This window comes from Heteronotia binoei, chromosome 17, assembly GCF_032191835.1.
Source record: "Heteronotia binoei isolate CCM8104 ecotype False Entrance Well chromosome 17, APGP_CSIRO_Hbin_v1, whole genome shotgun sequence".
Taxonomy (NCBI): Eukaryota; Metazoa; Chordata; class Lepidosauria; order Squamata; family Gekkonidae; genus Heteronotia; species Heteronotia binoei.
In genome coordinates, this window is record NC_083239.1 from 46,199,318 (window position 1) to 46,216,149 (window position 16,832).

Sequence of the window (16,832 nt, forward strand, 5' to 3'; positions counted from 1 at the left end):
AAGCAGGAAACAGCACCGACACTTTCTGAGGCTCCAGGGCTGGGTGTTGTCGAGATTGGGGGATCCCAGGGCCTTCCCACCTCCCTCCGTTGCCTTTCTTCAGGTCTCCTCAGGCGAATCTCAGCTTGCAGGGACAGCCAGAACCCAGAAAGGGAACCTTGGCAGGCGCTTCAGACCAGCTGCGGCTGCCAAAGGCAGCTATATCCAAACACAATGGGGGGAACTCCATCTCCTCCCCCGTCTGCAGAGGCTGACTCAAAGGCAAGAGGCAACCTGCAATTCTCTTCCCTGCCAGCAGGGCTTTTTTTGTAGCATGAGCTCCTGTGCATATTAGGCCACGCCCCCCTGATGTAGCCAATCCTCCTGGAGCTGACAGGGCTCTTCGTACAGGGCCTACTGCAAGCTCCAGGAGGACGGCTTGCATCATGGGGGCGTGGCCTAATATGCAAACGGGTTCCTGCTACAAAAAAAGCCCTGCCCGCCAGCCTGCACTGATTCGCCAGCTGAGTGTGTAACCACTTGTACATGCTGCCCTCGAGCACCCATGCATGGTCCCAACGATTGGGAGGTTTACTGCGTCTTCTCCGCAGCCACGTTCCAGAACTGCTTCTAACCTTCCCCGGCCTGACACTTTTCCTTTGGGGTGAAGTCACCTCACAACCACCGTAGGATGGGCTGTGGCTTACTGACAGAGCCGCTGCTTGGCACACAGAAGGTCCCAGGTTCAATCCCCGGCATCTCCAGTTAAAAGGACCAGGCAGGAGGGGATGGGAAAGACCTCCGCCTGAGACCCTGGAGGCCCATGAAATGGAGCTTGTAGCTCAGTGGTAGAGCATCTGCTTGGCATGCAGAAGGTCCCAGGTTCAAGCCCTGGCATCTCCAGTTAAAAGGATTAGGTAGATGAGGTGAAAGACCAGCCTGAGACCCAGGAAGTGGAGCTGTAGCTCAGTGGAAGAGCCTCTGCTTGGCATGCAGAAGGTCCCAGGTTCAAGCCCTGGCATCTCCAGTAAAAGGATTAGGTAGGTGAGGTGAAAGAACAGCCTGAGACCCAGGAAGTGGGGCTGTAGCTCAGCGGAAGAGCCTCTGCTTGGCATGCAGAAAGTCGTAGGTTCGATCCCCGGCATCTCCAGTTAAAAGGACCAGGCAGGAGGTGATGGGAAAGACCTCCGCCTGAGACTCTGGAGAGCTCCTGCCAGTCTTCTGCTCTGCCCGTTCAGGGGGTAGTTCAGTCCATCAATTGCAAACCTCCTGTTCATGCAAGCCTTTTACCCTCACCTTCTCCATTTCTGCGGGGTTGCCTCCTACTGAACTTTCCAGCCTCTCCTCCTCCTTTCCCACACACCTTCGCCTGGTTTCTCCCAACCATTCCCTCACATACACACTGCAAGCTGTTTCTTCACTTCAGCTGGCAAAGGTTGGCTTGCCTTGAACATTCCAAGACTGACGAAACAGCTCTCAGCAGCAGGGAGGGGGGAATGTTTGCTAACATTCCATGGCTGCCACAAATGCTCTCGGCACATTACAGCCCTAAGTTCAAGATGCACTCACACGCCATGAGGGTTGCAACCAGAGTTCCCTCTAAGGAAAGTTAGTGTGAGCTAGCTCACCATTTTTTAGCCTCCGGCTCACCCATTTTTCTCTTCGCTCAGGAAAAAGGGCCCCAGAGCAAACTAATCGATGCAGGAGCTCTCAACTTTAATGTCAATAGCTCAAAAAGTAGAATTTTTGCTCACAAGACTCCACAGCTTAGAGCAGGGGTGGCCAAACTGTGGCTCGGGAGTCACACGCGCATCGTGTGGCTCTTGAGGCCCCCACCACCCTGTTAGCCAGCTCAGGGAAGGCATTTGTGTCTAAATCACTTCTCCAAGCCAAGCCCGCAGGTGGCTTGGAGAATGCATTTAAAGTTGCTTTATTTCCACCTCTCCCTCCCTCTTCCCTATCTATTCGCCTTCCTCCCTTCCTTCCTGACTCTCCAACGTCTGTTGTTCATGTCTTGCAGCTCTCCAACATCTGACATTGATTCTCTGTGGCTCTTATGTTAAGCAAGTTTGGCGACCCCTGGCTTTGAGGGAGTACTGGTTGCAACCCTGATTCAAGCACCACTGTGCTCAAGAGGGACAGAGTTTCTGCTTGTGCGTTCACGAGAGGGTGCGCAAGATGCTTGCCGAGGTCCAAATCAGTTTTCCAGGGCTAGTTCTCACCATACAGAAAAGGGAAAAGCTCGTCTCTGTGGACCTTCGAATCGCCTCAAACCTCCTTTTCTCTCCGCCGAAGCTTCCTTCCTGGAAACGCTAAACATCCCCCCCCTTCCCCTCCGCCTTTGGCCTCCGATGCCAAAAATTAATTTCCCTTTGAAGGTGAGGGGAATCAAACAGCTCTTCCGAGCTTTCAAGGGCTGTCGATGCTACAGCCCAGATGAAGTTCTATTTTTAAAGCTCGGTGACAGAGGGCTGGGGCGGGGTGGGGGAGAGCAGCTGGCCGGGAAACTGATAGAGGAAGGCAAAAGAAGAGACACTCAGAGCCCACAAAGAGGTTACAATCTCTTTAATCGCTAATGTACAGTGTAACCTGGGGGGGGGAGGAGCAGCAGGTAACAGGCAGTTTGAGAGGGAGAGGAGATGGGCGGGGGGGGGGGGGGCGGCAGCAAGGATGGCCAAGGGATCGGGAAAGGAGGAAAGGTTTTGCTCCTGTGTTCTTCCACGGCTGCTTGAGAAACCAGGGAGCGGAGAAGCTGCCCCTCACCGTGGTAAAGACGCAAGAGCAGATCCTTTAAAAAAAAAAAACAGAAGCGGGAAAGGGAGAGTAGGGGTGGAATTCTAGCAGGAGCACCTTTGCATATTAGGCCACACCCCCCCTCGATGTAGCCAATCCTCCAAGAGCTTACCAAAAAAGTCTCATAAGCTCTTGGAGGATTGGCTACATGGGGGGGGGGGGGAAGGGGGTGGCCTCATAGGCAAAGGAGCTCCTGCTAGAATTCCACCCCTGGGTAGAGGCATCTTTGGCCACTGAAATGCACTGGAAGGGGGCGAGAAACCCAGGAGTATGGAAGCAGGACGCGGCGAGAAAAGAAAGGGGGAAGGGATTTCCTAGCTGCCTTGCGAACGGAGGCTGTCTGAGTCTCTCCCCCACCACCACCACAAAGAATATCTTTCAGGCCCAGTCGATCACCTCCCCCCACTCACTCCCCCGTCTTGCCCCCCCCAGCTCGTCCCCCATTAAATATACAACACGCTGTTTCAAAGTCCCCCCCCCCCAAGAAAAAATAACCCAGTGTCTTGACCAAGGCAGTGCAAGAGAAGAGGAAAGAGGCGGACTGAGAGAAGAGCCCCCCCCCCCCACCGGAGACTGAAGATAACAGCCCCCCCCCCCCAAAAAAAAGAGTATCCCACACAGATGTATAAAAAACAAAGGCATTTCGAGGAAGAGAATCCAAAATGTTGGGGAAGACAGGATTGCCCGTGTGTGGGAGGCGGTGTCGGCGAGGAGACGCCAACCTCGTAGAAAGGCAAACAAGAAAGCAGCCGGAAGCCGTTGGGGAGCTGCTGGACTCAACGATGGGGATACAGGTGCCCTGTCCCCAGACGGCAGCGATTGTGAGGATGGGGGACGTGCATGGGAGGCGTAAATAGGATGCGCACGCAGGTTTATATGAACGCAGACTGCAAGTGGGGTTGCCGAGCTGCCAGTCCTGCAAGCGTAGAAAGAGGAGCTCAAGTACAAGGAGGTCCTGGCAGCGCCAACCTTCAGAACTCCAAAAGATGCCAGGGCATGGGCATGGTGCCAAAATGCATGCGGTCTAGAGATGCAGCCCACACAGCAGCCTGCCACGTAGGGAGAAAAAGAAAACCCAATCGCTCCACCTGGAGTATTGCGACGGAGCAGCAGCGATTCAATCTGGGGCAAGTTCCGGCATCTGGGCATGCTCCATAGGCACCTGCAAGAATGAATGTGTGCTTTTGGGTTGCCAACTGGCCAGGAGCAAAAAAAAGCCCCCAACAACAGAGAGACCCTTGGCTGGTGCCTTTAGTTTTGCTGTGTGAGCATCAGTGGGTGAAGCTTCTCAGAGCCCCAACATGTGCCTACCTGGTCTGGAAGAGATGCCCACATCTGGTGTGCGGAGGTAAGAGGCGTGGCGGACGGAAGCGTGCTTGCAGCCGGGCCATTTTGGCGTTGGCTCGCACACAGAGAGGGTGTGGGGTGCGCGTGGAGAACGACGCTTCTCCACAAAAGCGTGAAAGGAAACTCGGCCTGGCCACCTAGGGTGAGCAATACCACACCTCCAGGCGATCAGGCAGGGATGCTTTTTAAAAAGCTGGCGCCTTATACAGCACGAATGATAATGTAAGATAGACAAGACAGATTGTTTGGGGAGCTGGAGACTTGTGGGGGTGGGGGACGGATCTGCAAAGCTCATGGCTGACGTAAGTACACTGGTGAGCCGTTCGTGTCCACAGGTTGGCGCGCGGCCCGTGGGAGGATTCAGCCACAGGTAGGCAGCAGAACAGTCGGAGCGTCTGTCAGTCTTTTGAAAAGGGGGGGGGGGACACCGGACATTCTAAGGAGGAAGTCGTAGTGACGGCAGCACAAGCCCCCCACCCCACCCGCACTTTCCCCCTCCATAAGAAGTCCAACTCGCGAGGATGCGCTCTCCCCTCTGGAGCCAAGGGGCCTTGGGGGAGGATCCACCGTCCCCTGAGCACAGTCCAATCAGAGCAGTCTCTTCTTCCACGGTGTGGTGCGGAGCAGGTGGCAGAAAGGGGTCTCTCTGGAACAAGCCCCCAGTCCCGGAACCCTCAGCACTGCAGAAGAAGAAGACAACACTGGATTTGTATCCCGCCCTCCACTCTGAATCTCAGAGTGGCTCACAATCTCCTTTCCCTTCCTCCCCCACAATGGACACCCTGGCCGTTTTCGCACTCACGTTTTACTGGCGCCACGACCATCCTGACGCCGGCGAATCTGCATGGCTTTCGCACCAGAAGCTCCGGCGCTCCCAGAAGCGCCGGCTACTTCCGTCGCTAAGCCAGCGCAAACGGAAATCGCAAAGATGCAGGAAAACGTTTGCGCTGGCTTAGCGACGGAAAGCGCCGGCGCTTCTGGGAGCGCCGGCGCTTCTGTTGCGAAATCCATGCAGATTCGCCGGCGTCAGGAGGGTCGTGGCGCCAGTAAAACGTGAGTGCGAAAACACCCCCTGTGAGGTAGGAGGGGCTGAGAGAGCTCTGACAGAAGCTGCCCTTTCAAGGACAACTCCTACGAGAGCTATGGCTCGCTCAAGGCCATTCCAGCAGCTGCAAGTGAAGGAGTAGGGAATCAAACCCAGTTCTCCCAGATAAGAGTACACGCCCTTAACCACTACACAAAACTGGGTGGGGCTGAGAGAGCTTTGACAGAAGCTGCCCTTTCAAGGACAACTCCTGCAATAGCTATGGCTGGCCCAAGGCTATTCCAGCAACTGCAAGTGGAGAAGTGGGGAATCAAACCTGGTTCTCCCAGATAAGAGTCCACGCACATAACCACTACACCAAACCGGGTGGGGCTGAGAGAGCTCTGACAGAAGACGCCCTTTCAAGGACAGCTCTGCGAGAGCTACGACTGACCCAAGGCCATTCCAGCAGCTGCAAGTGGAGGAGTGGCGAATCAAACCAGGTTGTACAAGAATCCGTGCACTTAACCATTACACCAAACTGGTGTAGAGGCAGAAGCAGAAAGGGGGGGAAACAAAATTTACCATCCAGTTTCTTGTATTTTGTTTACTACATCTAAGTTGAAACAGGCACGCCAAATCAGATCGCGGTTTACTTAATACACTGGAGAAATGGTTTTTTCCCCCAAAAAATAGTTCTTCCCCAGAAAACCCATGTCACGGCTTTGTGCCTGTGCCTAATGGAAGCAGCTGTGTTGGGGAGCGCACGGGGGGAATCAAGAAAGGAAGGCCTCAAACTCGAGCCCCTCTACTTGCTTGTAAGGGAAAATCTCCATGCTTTCGTAGAGCCAGAGGACTTAGCTGCGTCAGTCTCTTGCTGCAAAATAGTAGACTCCAGTAGCTCCTTTAAGGCTAATGAATTTTATTGTGATGTAAGCCTTTGAGGAACACGGCTCTGTCAGATGGACGGACGAAGAGCATCTGGCGAAGAGAGCTGTGTTTCTTGAAAGCTTATGCCACAGTAAGATTTGTTCATCTTAGAGGTGCCCCTGGACTCCCACCTTAAAAGGCAATCTAACCTCTCTTCGATAACGCTGCAACCGAAGACGTTTACGCTCCCACGTCCGGGTCTCCTCTGAAAGAGGCAGAGCTGGCCCAGGGCAATCTCCTCTGTTCCCACCACTGCTGGAAAGGGCCGTCAACGCACAACTGATTTATGGTGACCCTACTGGGCTTTTGAGAGGTGGTTTGCCCAGTGCCGGATTAAGCCCTGTGGAGGCCCCTAGGCAGTCAAAATCTGGGGGGGGGGGGGGGCCTTGCAAATGACCTCAGAGTCAGAGCCCCCGCCCTGCTGCCCACGGCCCCCGCTGCAGCCTGCAGGCCCCTTCTCCAAAGCCCCTTTGACAAAGCTGCGGGGGAGAGGGAAAGAGAGGCAAACTTGGCGACAACGGCAGCAGCAGCCGCACCAGGCAAGTCGGGCAAAGAGCGGCTCAGTGGCTGGCTGCGTGTGCAGGCGGGGAGGGCGGCAAGCAGGGGGAAGAAGCTGCCCCGGGGCCCCTAAAAGCATGGGGGCCCACAGGCCAGTGCCTACTCGGCCTCATTGTTAATCCGGCCCTAGTTTGCCATTGCCCGCTTTTGCGAAACCATCCTGGTGTTCCTCGACGAGCTCCCATCCAAGCGCTTAGCCTCTGAGAGCTGACGAGATCGGACTAGCCTGGGCCGCCCAGGTCAAGGTAGAGACAAACAGAGGTGGTTTGCCATCTCCTGCCTCTGCGTAACGACCTTGGCCTTCCTTGGAGCTCTCCCGCCCAAGTGATAACCAGAGCGGAATGTTCCCTCTAAAACAGGTGTCATGATCCTGGGCTTAGTGAGGCCTGCAGGCCCCAGGGAAGCCTGCTTAGGAGTTACTGGGGAAAGCCTACATCTCCCAGGATCCCCTCTGATTGGGTAGCGAGGGTTTTGGAGGGAAACAGGCCCAGGGAGGGGTGGGGCCTGGGAAGAGAATATAGAAAGGCCAAGCCCAGGAAGTGGGGGTTCTTTTCCTAGGAGGCAGAGCTGGGGAAGAGCTGCTGCCAGGGGGAAACCCTCACCCTGTGAGGTAGGGTGAGTAGGCTAAGTCTGACTGAGACAGTTAGGGACAGTAAGTTCAGACGCATTAGGGCATTTAGTTATTTTTCCCTTCACCCTTTTACTATTTTATGCATCTTGTTTGTTATACTGCACTGACCTTTTAAATAAACCATTTCCGCCCCCCCTTGTTGTTCACTCTGCCTAGTCCTCACGCCCATTATTTGGCCTAAGCTAAGGGAGGCCTGGAAGGGCTTGGGAGGGTACTCTGGGCCTTCTCAAGAGAGACCCTTAACCCAGAGTGGTGGCAGCAATTGATAAGACCCCCTGAGTCGTGACACCAGGGGTGTCAAACATGTAGTTAAGGAGTCGAATCAGGCCCCTGAGCAACTGGCTGTCATTTGCTTCCTTCTCCCTATATTTTGCTTCCTTCCGCACCACAGCTTGCTTTGCAAGGCTTGCTCAATCGCACAGGAGCTACAGAGCAAAACCTCGATTTTCTCCATTGGCTGAGGCTCCTCCGTTGGGGAGGAAAGGGGGGAGGGATAGCTTGCTTTGCCAGGTTCTCTCAACTGCACAGCAGAGCTACTGAGCCAAGCCTCTCTTCCTTCTATTGGCTGAGGCTCCCCCCCGCCCCGGTTCCCCTGGGGAAGGAAGGAAAAGATCCAGAGCTTCCTTTGCCCAGTTCTCTGGATCCCATGGGAGAAACACAAAGAAAGCCTCTTTAGGACCAACGACTGCTAACATTTTAAGTTTTTAAAAAATATATATATTTGTGTTTGTCTATGTTCTTTATAAAGTTTATATCACTGCTCTCATTTATGCAGTTTATATCACAAGTTCTCATTTATGCTGCCTAATCTTAAATAGGTACACACATGGCTCGGCCCAACCCAACATGGCTCAGCCCAATGAGTTCTCATTTATGTCAGATCTGGCCCTTATAACACATGAGTCGGACACCCCTGCTCTAAGCTGTAGAGTCTTGTGAGCAAAGATTTTCCTACGTGGGCTCCTGGCACTGAAGTGGTGAGCTCCTGCATCAATTAGCTTCCTCTGGGGCCATTTTTCCTGGGCGAAGACAAAAAGTGTGTGAGCCGGAGGCTAAAAAACTGTGAGCTGCTAGCTCACATTAGCTCAGCTTAGAGGGAACAATGGAAGACCTTGCTTCGCTTCTGAGTTCTGGGGCGGTTGGGCTAGCCTGGGCCATCCGGGTCGGGGTCTTTTCCCAGCAGCTACGGGGAAAATCAAATAGTGTACGGCTCCATCCAGAGAGAGGCTGGGCAGAACCCAGCAGGCTTGAGCTGTTTTACTTCGGGTGCGGAGATTCTTCCTCAGCCGCCCTTCCTCACCTCGTTAGTCCCGCCTCCGCCGCCCCCGCCGGGGCTCAGCAACCCCGTCTGCTCGTTCCGCTTGTCCGTCTTCATCTCCACCACGTTGTCGTCAGGATTCCCTTCCTTGGGGGTCCTGGCAGGGGAGCGAAACAGACATCTGAGCGTGACGTTCCGGGGACAGGTGGCCGAGCGACCCGGCGGCTAAGATTACTTGCCGGGAACGCTTTCATCCTCCTTCGCCACCACCCCCGCCCAAAGTATCCCATCTGGATTTTGCAGTTGTTCGTGCAGAAGCTCGGCGTCAAAAATTAAAAATCTGTGCCCTGAGGCCGTTTCTGTATTTGCATATATTTACATATGCCCGGACGTCAAATGAGGATTTTGCAGACACCTCAGATGTTCAAGCTAATGTTATACAGAGAATATCATTTGGACAGAGCATGGGTGTGACAGGCCACAACATTAGTTTATCAACCCACATATGACCAAAGGACTCTTTAACCCCCTCCTCTCCCATATCAGCAATGGGCTCTTTAACCTGCTCCTCTCCCAGGTGAGCAAAGGGCTCTTTAACCCACTCTGCTTGTGTGAGCAAAGGGCTCTTTAAACCCCTCCTCTCCTTTGTGAACAAAGGGCTCTTCCTTTTTTGGGAGGATATTTTTGTTTTATATAGGGCTTTTTTGTAGCAGGAACTCCTTTGCATATTAGGCCACTTCGCCCTGATGTAGCCAGTCCTCCTGGAGCTTACAGGGCTCTTAGTACAGGGCCTCTTGTAAACTCCAGGAGGATTGGCCACTTCAGGGGTGTGTGGCCTAATCTGTCAAGGAATGCCTGCTACAAAAAAAGCCCTGGTTTTGTGTATGTGTGTGTTTGTGCCTGGAAGTTACGGTAACTTCTGCTATTGACCCTTACTGTGGGCCTGGAGGATATTCAGGGAGGTGACTGAATAAAGCCTGACCCCCGCCCTCTGACTGCTGCTATTCCAAGGAGGTCTCCCATCCAAGTACTTGGCTAGAGTTGCCCCTGCTTAGCTTCCGAGATCGGGATTGTCGGGGCTATTCAGGTCAGGGAAGCAAACGGGTTCTTTAAAACCCTCCTCTCTTCTGTGATCAAAGGGCTCTGTAACCACTTCCTCTCATGTGGGAACAAAGGGCTCTTTAAATCCCTCCTCTTGTGTGAGCAAGGGGCTCTTTAACCACTTCCACTCCTGTGGGAGCAAAGGGCTCTTCAACCCCTCCTCTCCTTTGTGACTAAAGGTCTCTTTAACCCCTTCCTCTCCTGGGTGAGCAAAGGGCTCTTCAACCCCTCCTTTCCTGTGTGAGCAAAGGGCTCTTTAAATCCCTCCACTCCTGTGTGAGCAAAGGGGTCTTCAACCCCTTCATCTCCTGGGTGAGCAAAGGGCTCTTTAACCCCTTCTTCTCCTGTGTGAGCAAAGGGCTCTAACCCCTTCTTCTCCTGTGTGAGCAAAGGGCTCTAACCCCTTCTTCTCCTGTGTGAGCAAAGGGCTCTAACCCCTTCTTCTCCTGGGTGAGCAAAGGGCTCTTCAACCCCTCCTTTCCTGGGTGAGCAAAGGGCTCTTTAAATCCCTCCACTCCTGTGTGAGCAAAGGGGTCTTCAACCCCTTCATCTCCTGGGTGAGCAAAGGGCTCTTTAACCCCTTCTTCTCCTGTGTGAGCAAAGGGCTCTAACCCCTTCTTCTCCTGTGTGAGCAAAGGGCTCTTCAACCCCTTCCTCTCCTGTGTGAGCAAAAGCCTCTTCAACCCCTCCTCTCCTGGGTGAGCAAAGGGCTTTATGACCTCTCCTCTCCTGGGCAAGCAAAGGGCTCTTTAAATCCCTCCTCTCCTGGGTGAGCAAAGGGCTCTTTAACCCCTTCCTCTCTGGTTTGAGCAAAAGGCTCTTTAACTCCCTCCTCTCCTGGATGAACAAAGGGCTCTTTAAACCCCTCCTCTCCTGGGTGAGCAAAGGGCTCTTCCACCCCTCCTCTCCTGGGTAAGCAAAGGGCTCTTTAAACCCCTCCTTTTCCTGTGTGAGCAAAGGGCTCTTCAACCCCTCCTCTTCTGTGTGAGCAAAGGGCTCTTCAACCCCTCCTTTTCCTGTGTGAGCAAAGGGCTCTTCAACCTCTTTCCTCTCCTGTGTGAAAGGAGAGCACTTTAAATCCCTCCTCTCCTGTGTGAAAGGCCCTTTAACTCTCCTCCTCTCCTGAGTGAGCCAAGGGCTCTTTTAACAAAAGCTCAATTATACACTCCAACTGCTCTTTCATCTGTGGTAGACAAGACACAATTGAGGTGCTGCAGTTCAAAACCTTGTCAGAGCCTCATCAGCGGACCATGAGAGAGCCTTTTATGCCACCTTGTAGAGGAGAGAGCAATTATTTGTACAACGGGATAAGCCCTCCTGTCAGCTGCCGGTTGCCTAATTCCCAGTGAAACCACGAACTTAAGCACCAAGTGAGCATGTGCCAACCAGCCAATAGGCTCTCTTCTTCCTTCTCTCCCGACAAATCCGAAGGAGAAACAGGAAGTTGGGGGCGGGGAGACGCTCAGACACGGTTTCGGAACCCACTCACAAAGATCTCTTTTCACCCCCGCTGCAGGGCAGCCGTCCCCGGCGCTGCATGAAGTAGAAGAAGCCCACGATGATGAGGAGGAGGAGGACGCAGACGCACACTGCGATGATGGCCACTGTGCTTCCGCCCTGGCTCTCGCCCCCGTCCACTGGTGGGGAGAGAAAACGGAAAGGGAATGAGAGGAACTCATGTGGACACCCCCCCTCCCAAATTCCGTACAAGCCCAGAAGCCAGGAGACTCATGGAGGATTTTCCCAGGGGGCACTTCCCATTAGAGGCACAGGGAAGAAGAAGTTGCCTCCCCAGAGAAGGACTTCCAGCTGTGATGACTCACAGCCATGCATGAAGCTGCCTTCTACTGAATCAGACCCTTGATGCATCAAAGTAAGTGTTGTCTACTCAGACTGACAGTGGCTCTCCAGGGTCTCAGGCTGAGGTCTTTCCCATCCCCTCCTGCCTGGTCCTTTTAACTGGAGATGGCAGGGATTGAACTTGGGACCTTCTGCATGCCAAGCAGATGCTCTACCTCTGAGCCATGGCCCCTTCCTTACAAACAAACACACAAAGCTGCCTTATACTGAATCAGACCACTGGTCCATCCAGATTTGTCTTGTGTACTCAGACTGGCAGCGGCTCTCCAGGGTCTCAGGCAGAGAGGTCTTTCCCATCACCTCCTGCCTGGTCCTTAACTGGAGATGCTGGGGATTGAACCTGGGACTTTCTGCATGCCAAGCAGAGGCTCTACCACTGAGCTACAGATACACTTCATGGCTCTCCAGTGTCTCAGGCTGAGGACTTCCCCATCACCTCCTGCCTGGTCCTTTTAACTGGAGATGCCAGGGATCAAACATGGGACCGTCTGCATCCCAAGCAGATGTTCTACCATTGAGCTACAGTTCTACTTCATGGCTCTCTGGGGTCTTAGGCTGAGGTCTTTCCCATCCCCTCCTGCCTGGTCCTTTTAACTGGAGATGCCGGGGATTGAACCTGGGACCTTTTGTCTGCTAAGCAGAGATTCTTCACTGAGCTACAGACCCACTTCATGGCTCTCCAGGGTCTCAGGCTGAGGTTTTTCACATCGCTTCCTACCTGATCTTTGGAACTGGGGATTGAACCTGGGACCTTCTGCCTGCCAAGCAGATGCTCTACCACTTAGCCATGGCCCCTCCCCAATGGCACCAGCAGAGACCATCTTTATGAAACAGCAAACCTCACATACACCTATCCAATAATTCAGCAAAGGGAACTAAATCCTGACCCTCAAAACTGCGCGACTAGCAACAATCCGACTTGATTAAGGGTATTTCTATGCTCAACACTTCAACTGGTTTATCGATCAGTCCTCTTCCCCAGGGAACCCTGGGAACTGCAGTTCTAACACTTCGGTAGTACTATTCCCAGGATGCTTCAGAGGGCAGCTAAAGTGGTATAAAACTGATAAAGCCAGATTCAGGGAACAATCGCCCCAAAAGGTATTTGGGCAGATATCCATTCATCAGCAGAGACTCCACTACGTGCCCTCTTTTGAGGAAATGGAAATCTGAATCATCCTCCATGGATGCAAAGTTTGACAAAAATCTATAGGACTAGATTTCCCGCCCCCCTCCCCTCAAGAGACTAAAGTCTGAAACTAGCATGATATTTATTTAAACTTGATTCTCCCAGGAAACATGAAGCTGCTTTATAATGAATCAGATGAGTCTACCGAGTTCAGGAGTGCCCACTCGGATCGGCTGCAGATCTGCCAAATTCTCACGCAGAGAGGCCTTTCGCATCGCCTGGTCCTTTTATCTGGACATGGCATGGGACCTTCTACACGCCCGAAGTCCCAGGTTCAATCCCTGGCATCTCCAGTTGGAAAGGACCAGGCAGGAGGTGATATTAAATCCTCTCTGTCCGAGATCCTGGTGAGCCACTGCAGTTGCTTTCTCTCCATCTCTCCCTCCCCCAATCTATCTTCCTTCCTTCCTTCCTTCCTTCCTTCCTTCCCTCCCTCCCTCGGCTGTCAAATATCTGACATTTATTCTATGGGGCTCTTGCATTAAGCAAGTTTGGCCACTCCTGGTCTAGCTATATCAGGTTCTCTCCCTGGATAGAGCAAAATATAAACCCTGTAACGTCTTGAAGACCATCACCATTTTTCAAGGTATGAGCTGCCTGAGACACTGGAGAGCCACTGCCGGCCAGATTAGACCAGGGGTGGCCAAACCGCAGCTCGGGAGCTACATGTGGCTGTTTCACACTTAATGGGTGTCTCTCAAAGTCTGTCCCACTGGCTGGCTTGGAGAAGGCATTTGTCTCCTTAAAACACGTCTCCAAGCCAAACCCAGCTGGCGGCTTGGAGAGCACGTTTAAAGTTGCTTTCTTTCCATCTCTCTCCCAATGTATTTTCCTTCCTTCTCTCCAACATCTGGCATTTATTCTATGTGGCTCTTGTGTTAAGCAAGTTTGGCCACACCTGGATTAGACAATACTGACCCTGATGGAGCGAGGGTCTGATTCAGTATTGGGAATTAGACTCTTACCACTGAGCCACGGCCCCTCCCCTCAGGACTCCAAAATTACATGCAATGAACTCTCCCTGAACTTCGACCAATGCAAAAGCATCCTGCAGCGAAGCCGCTGGGAAATTAAAAAATATCCCTTCCCTCTTTTCACAGACCTCCTTTGCATATTCTCCCAAGTCTTCTGTTTTGACTTGGGGGAGGGCAGAAAGCCAGGGGTGGAAATAAGCTAAACTCAACCCCTTTCTTGGCCCCAGAAGGTACAACCAGAACCAACAGGTTGAAATTAAATCAAAAGAGTTTCCAGCTCGACATTAGGAAGAACTTCCTGACTGTTAGAGCGGTTCCACAGTGGAACAGGCTTCCTCAGGAGGTGGTGGGCTCTCCTTCCTTGGAGGTTGGACCCCTCTCTTTTCCCTTCCCAGATGGCCCTCCACAGAACAGTTTGGGAAGGACGTAACGGAGAAACCTCCCTATACACCCCACCCAACTGCCAGCACCTACCTGTCTGCTTTACAGGGCTCCCTGGGAGGCATGCGGAAGAGGGGAAAATGCAGTTAACAGCCAACCTCCCCCATGTGGCTTGCCAGTAGACGCTTCCCCCCACAGTCAGGCTTGCTCTCACACCACGCTAAGAAGCTCCTCAATCCAGCGGAAGAACGGTCAGAAGAACTTACCTGGCACTGCTGTAGCAGATACTGTAGGGGGCGCTACAGGAAGAGACAGGTCTGTTAGCAAACATTTGCGGGGAATGCTTTACTTCTTTTTGGCCAATATTCCACACACACATGCACGCACACACCCACATCCAATTCATCTTCCCTCATTCTCCCATCCTGACAAGAAAATAAGCTTACGTGCATTCTGCAGAACTGGAAAGGCACTGCCCATGCACACGTTTTTGACAAATAATTTAGAGCAGGGGTGTTAAACATGTGTCCTGGGAGTCAAATCAGGCCCCCAGAGGGCTCCTATCAGGCCCCCAAGCAATTGGCTCTTGTCTGCTTCCTTCTCCCCCTCTCTTGCTTCCTTTTGCATCTCAGCTAGCTTTGCCAGGCTCTCTCAATCACACAGCAGAGCTACTGAGCCAAGCCTCTCTTTCATCTATTGGCTGAGGCTCCTCCTCCTCCTTGTACCCTGGAGGAGGAAGGAAAGAACCAGAGTTTCCTTTGCCCAGTTCCCTGGATCCCATGGGAGAAAGCACCTCTAAGACCAACAAGTGCTGATGTTTTAAGCATGTTTTATTTTAAGTTTTTCATCTTAATCTTTAATCGTGTTTGTCTGTGTCTTTTATAAAGTTGCTATCTCTGCCATAGAAATAGAGGGGCACCAAAGAAGAGGTACAAGGACTCCTTGAAGAAATCCCTTGGTACCTGTTGCATCAACCATCACCAGTGGTCTGACCTAGCCTCAGATCGCAAAGCATGGAGGCATGCCATCCACCAGGCTGTCTCTTCCTTTGAGAACGCACGCATAGCTGGTCTTGAGGACAAAAGGAGATCGAGGAAGAATCGCAGTGCTACAGCACCAACCCCAAATCAGACTTTTCCCTGCAGCCGCTGCGGCCGGACCTGCCTGTCCCACATTGGTCTTGTCAACCACCAGCGAGCCTGCAGCGGACGTGGACTACTGCACCTTTCCTAAATCTTCATTCGTGAAGTCAAGCCGAGAGAGAGAGAGAGAATCTCTGCCTAATCTTAAACAGGTACACACATGGCCCAGCCCAACACAGCCCGGCCGGACAACGTCTCATTTATGTCAGATTCGGCCCTCATAACAAAATGAGTTTGACCCCAAATTTAGAGATTTGGTTAAAAGATATTCGTTAATTTCCCCACCCCCCTTTCTTTTTTGCACAGCTGTCTCCCGAGGAAGTGCCAAGCGAAATGCATCGGCGTTTTTAAAATAAGGTTGGAAGGGGAAAAAAATCATCTTCCCGCTGCATTGTGGTTTTCATCTCTCCGTTTGGTCAAAGGGTTATGGAGTGATATCCACAGTCATGAATAATACAAGGACCAGGGTTGTTAACATCAGCGAAAACGTTTTGTCTCTTTCTACAGTCCCGGGGCGCTCAGAATGTATAGGATAGATCAAGTGCACGAGTGAGATTTCCCTCGGCTGCTGGGGAAAGAGTATTATTGATCCGACGAGGAAGCTGGGCTGGGGGAGGGGGGTGAGGTAGGCTGGGGCAGAGCAGGATTTGTGCTCTTAGGGGTCAGGCCTTGATATTTCTTCCTGAGCCCTGCAGAAGCAGACACATGCGGCCCTTAAGCATGCTTCCTCACAGGCAAGCCCCACCTGAGTGCAAGGGCATTTGTTCCTGTCTCAAGCATGTACAGGAGCGAGGCATAAGTGATCCGGTACAAAATAAGCAGCGTTTATCACTTAAAACGCTTGTCGAATTCGGCTCCTTTAGGGACAGAGTTCCGATTTGAGCGCAGGGTTCGCGCAACCGTGGGCGAACCCAGGGAACTGTCGAGTCCAGCCTCCCAGCCCTGTTGCCCCAGCTTCTCCCCTTTCTCTAGAGCAGGGGAGGCCAAACTGTGGCTCGAGAGCCACATGTGGATCGTTCACATATATTGTGTGGCTCTCGAAAGCCCCCACCGCCCCATTGGCCAGCTTGGAGAATGAATGTAAAGCTAAAGCTGCTTTCTTTCCACCTCTCCCTCCTTCCCCCAATCTGTTTGCCTTCCTTCCTTGCAGCTCTCAAACATCTGACATTTATTCTATATGGCTCTTATGTTAAGCAAGTTTGGCTACCCCTGCTCTAGAGTAACCCACACAAGTAGAACCAGAGCATGCCACAACCAGAGATCATAATCAAGGGTAACTCAAGTGAGCAGGCTGGGGACCGATTTACACGTGATGCTGGCGAGGTGGAAGCATCTTCTGCTCAGGATCGGTGTGCAATTGATGTGTTGTTGAATGCAGCCTTCACCAACCATGCAGGGGGCCCAGTTTCGGCAAGACGCTGCGGGACTGCACAGCTGCCCGCACAAGAGTGCTTCTGCCTCACTGGCATCACACTGGAATTGGGCCCATGTGGCACAGAATTGCGGGGGGGGAGGGACTATAAACTGGAAACATCGGCCAAAAAGCTGGGGATGGGGGGGCGGAATATAAAGCAGCGGACTGAGAACCTTTGAGCTTTTACTCCAACCTGGCTAAAGCATCCTAAACCTGAGCCGAAGACAGAAATGGAGGGGGAGGGGGGGAGG

At 52.7% G+C, this 16,832-nt stretch overlaps 1 protein-coding gene and 1 non-coding gene across 2 annotated transcripts in view; one reads left to right on the forward strand and one right to left on the reverse strand.

Annotated features, from left to right (window-relative positions):
• Nucleotides 1-809: 809 nt before the first annotated feature.
• Nucleotides 810-882, forward strand: TRNAA-GGC (transfer RNA alanine (anticodon GGC)). Its single transcript has one exon. It is a non-coding gene; the product is annotated as a tRNA-Ala (tRNA).
• Nucleotides 883-4,641: 3,759 nt separating this feature from the next.
• The window catches only part of BCAM (basal cell adhesion molecule (Lutheran blood group)), an 85,338-nt gene continuing 73,147 nt past the window's right edge, over nucleotides 4,642-16,832 (reverse strand). The window contains exons 13-16 of the mRNA XM_060258361.1: nucleotides 14,292-14,324; nucleotides 11,111-11,258; nucleotides 8,563-8,677; nucleotides 4,642-4,799 (exon numbers count right to left, since the gene is read on the reverse strand). Coding sequence (XP_060114344.1) covers nucleotides 4,794-4,799; nucleotides 8,563-8,677; nucleotides 11,111-11,258; nucleotides 14,292-14,324 — 302 coding nt within the window. The 3' untranslated portion in view covers nucleotides 4,642-4,793. The remainder of the gene's footprint in view (nucleotides 4,800-8,562; nucleotides 8,678-11,110; nucleotides 11,259-14,291; nucleotides 14,325-16,832) is intronic.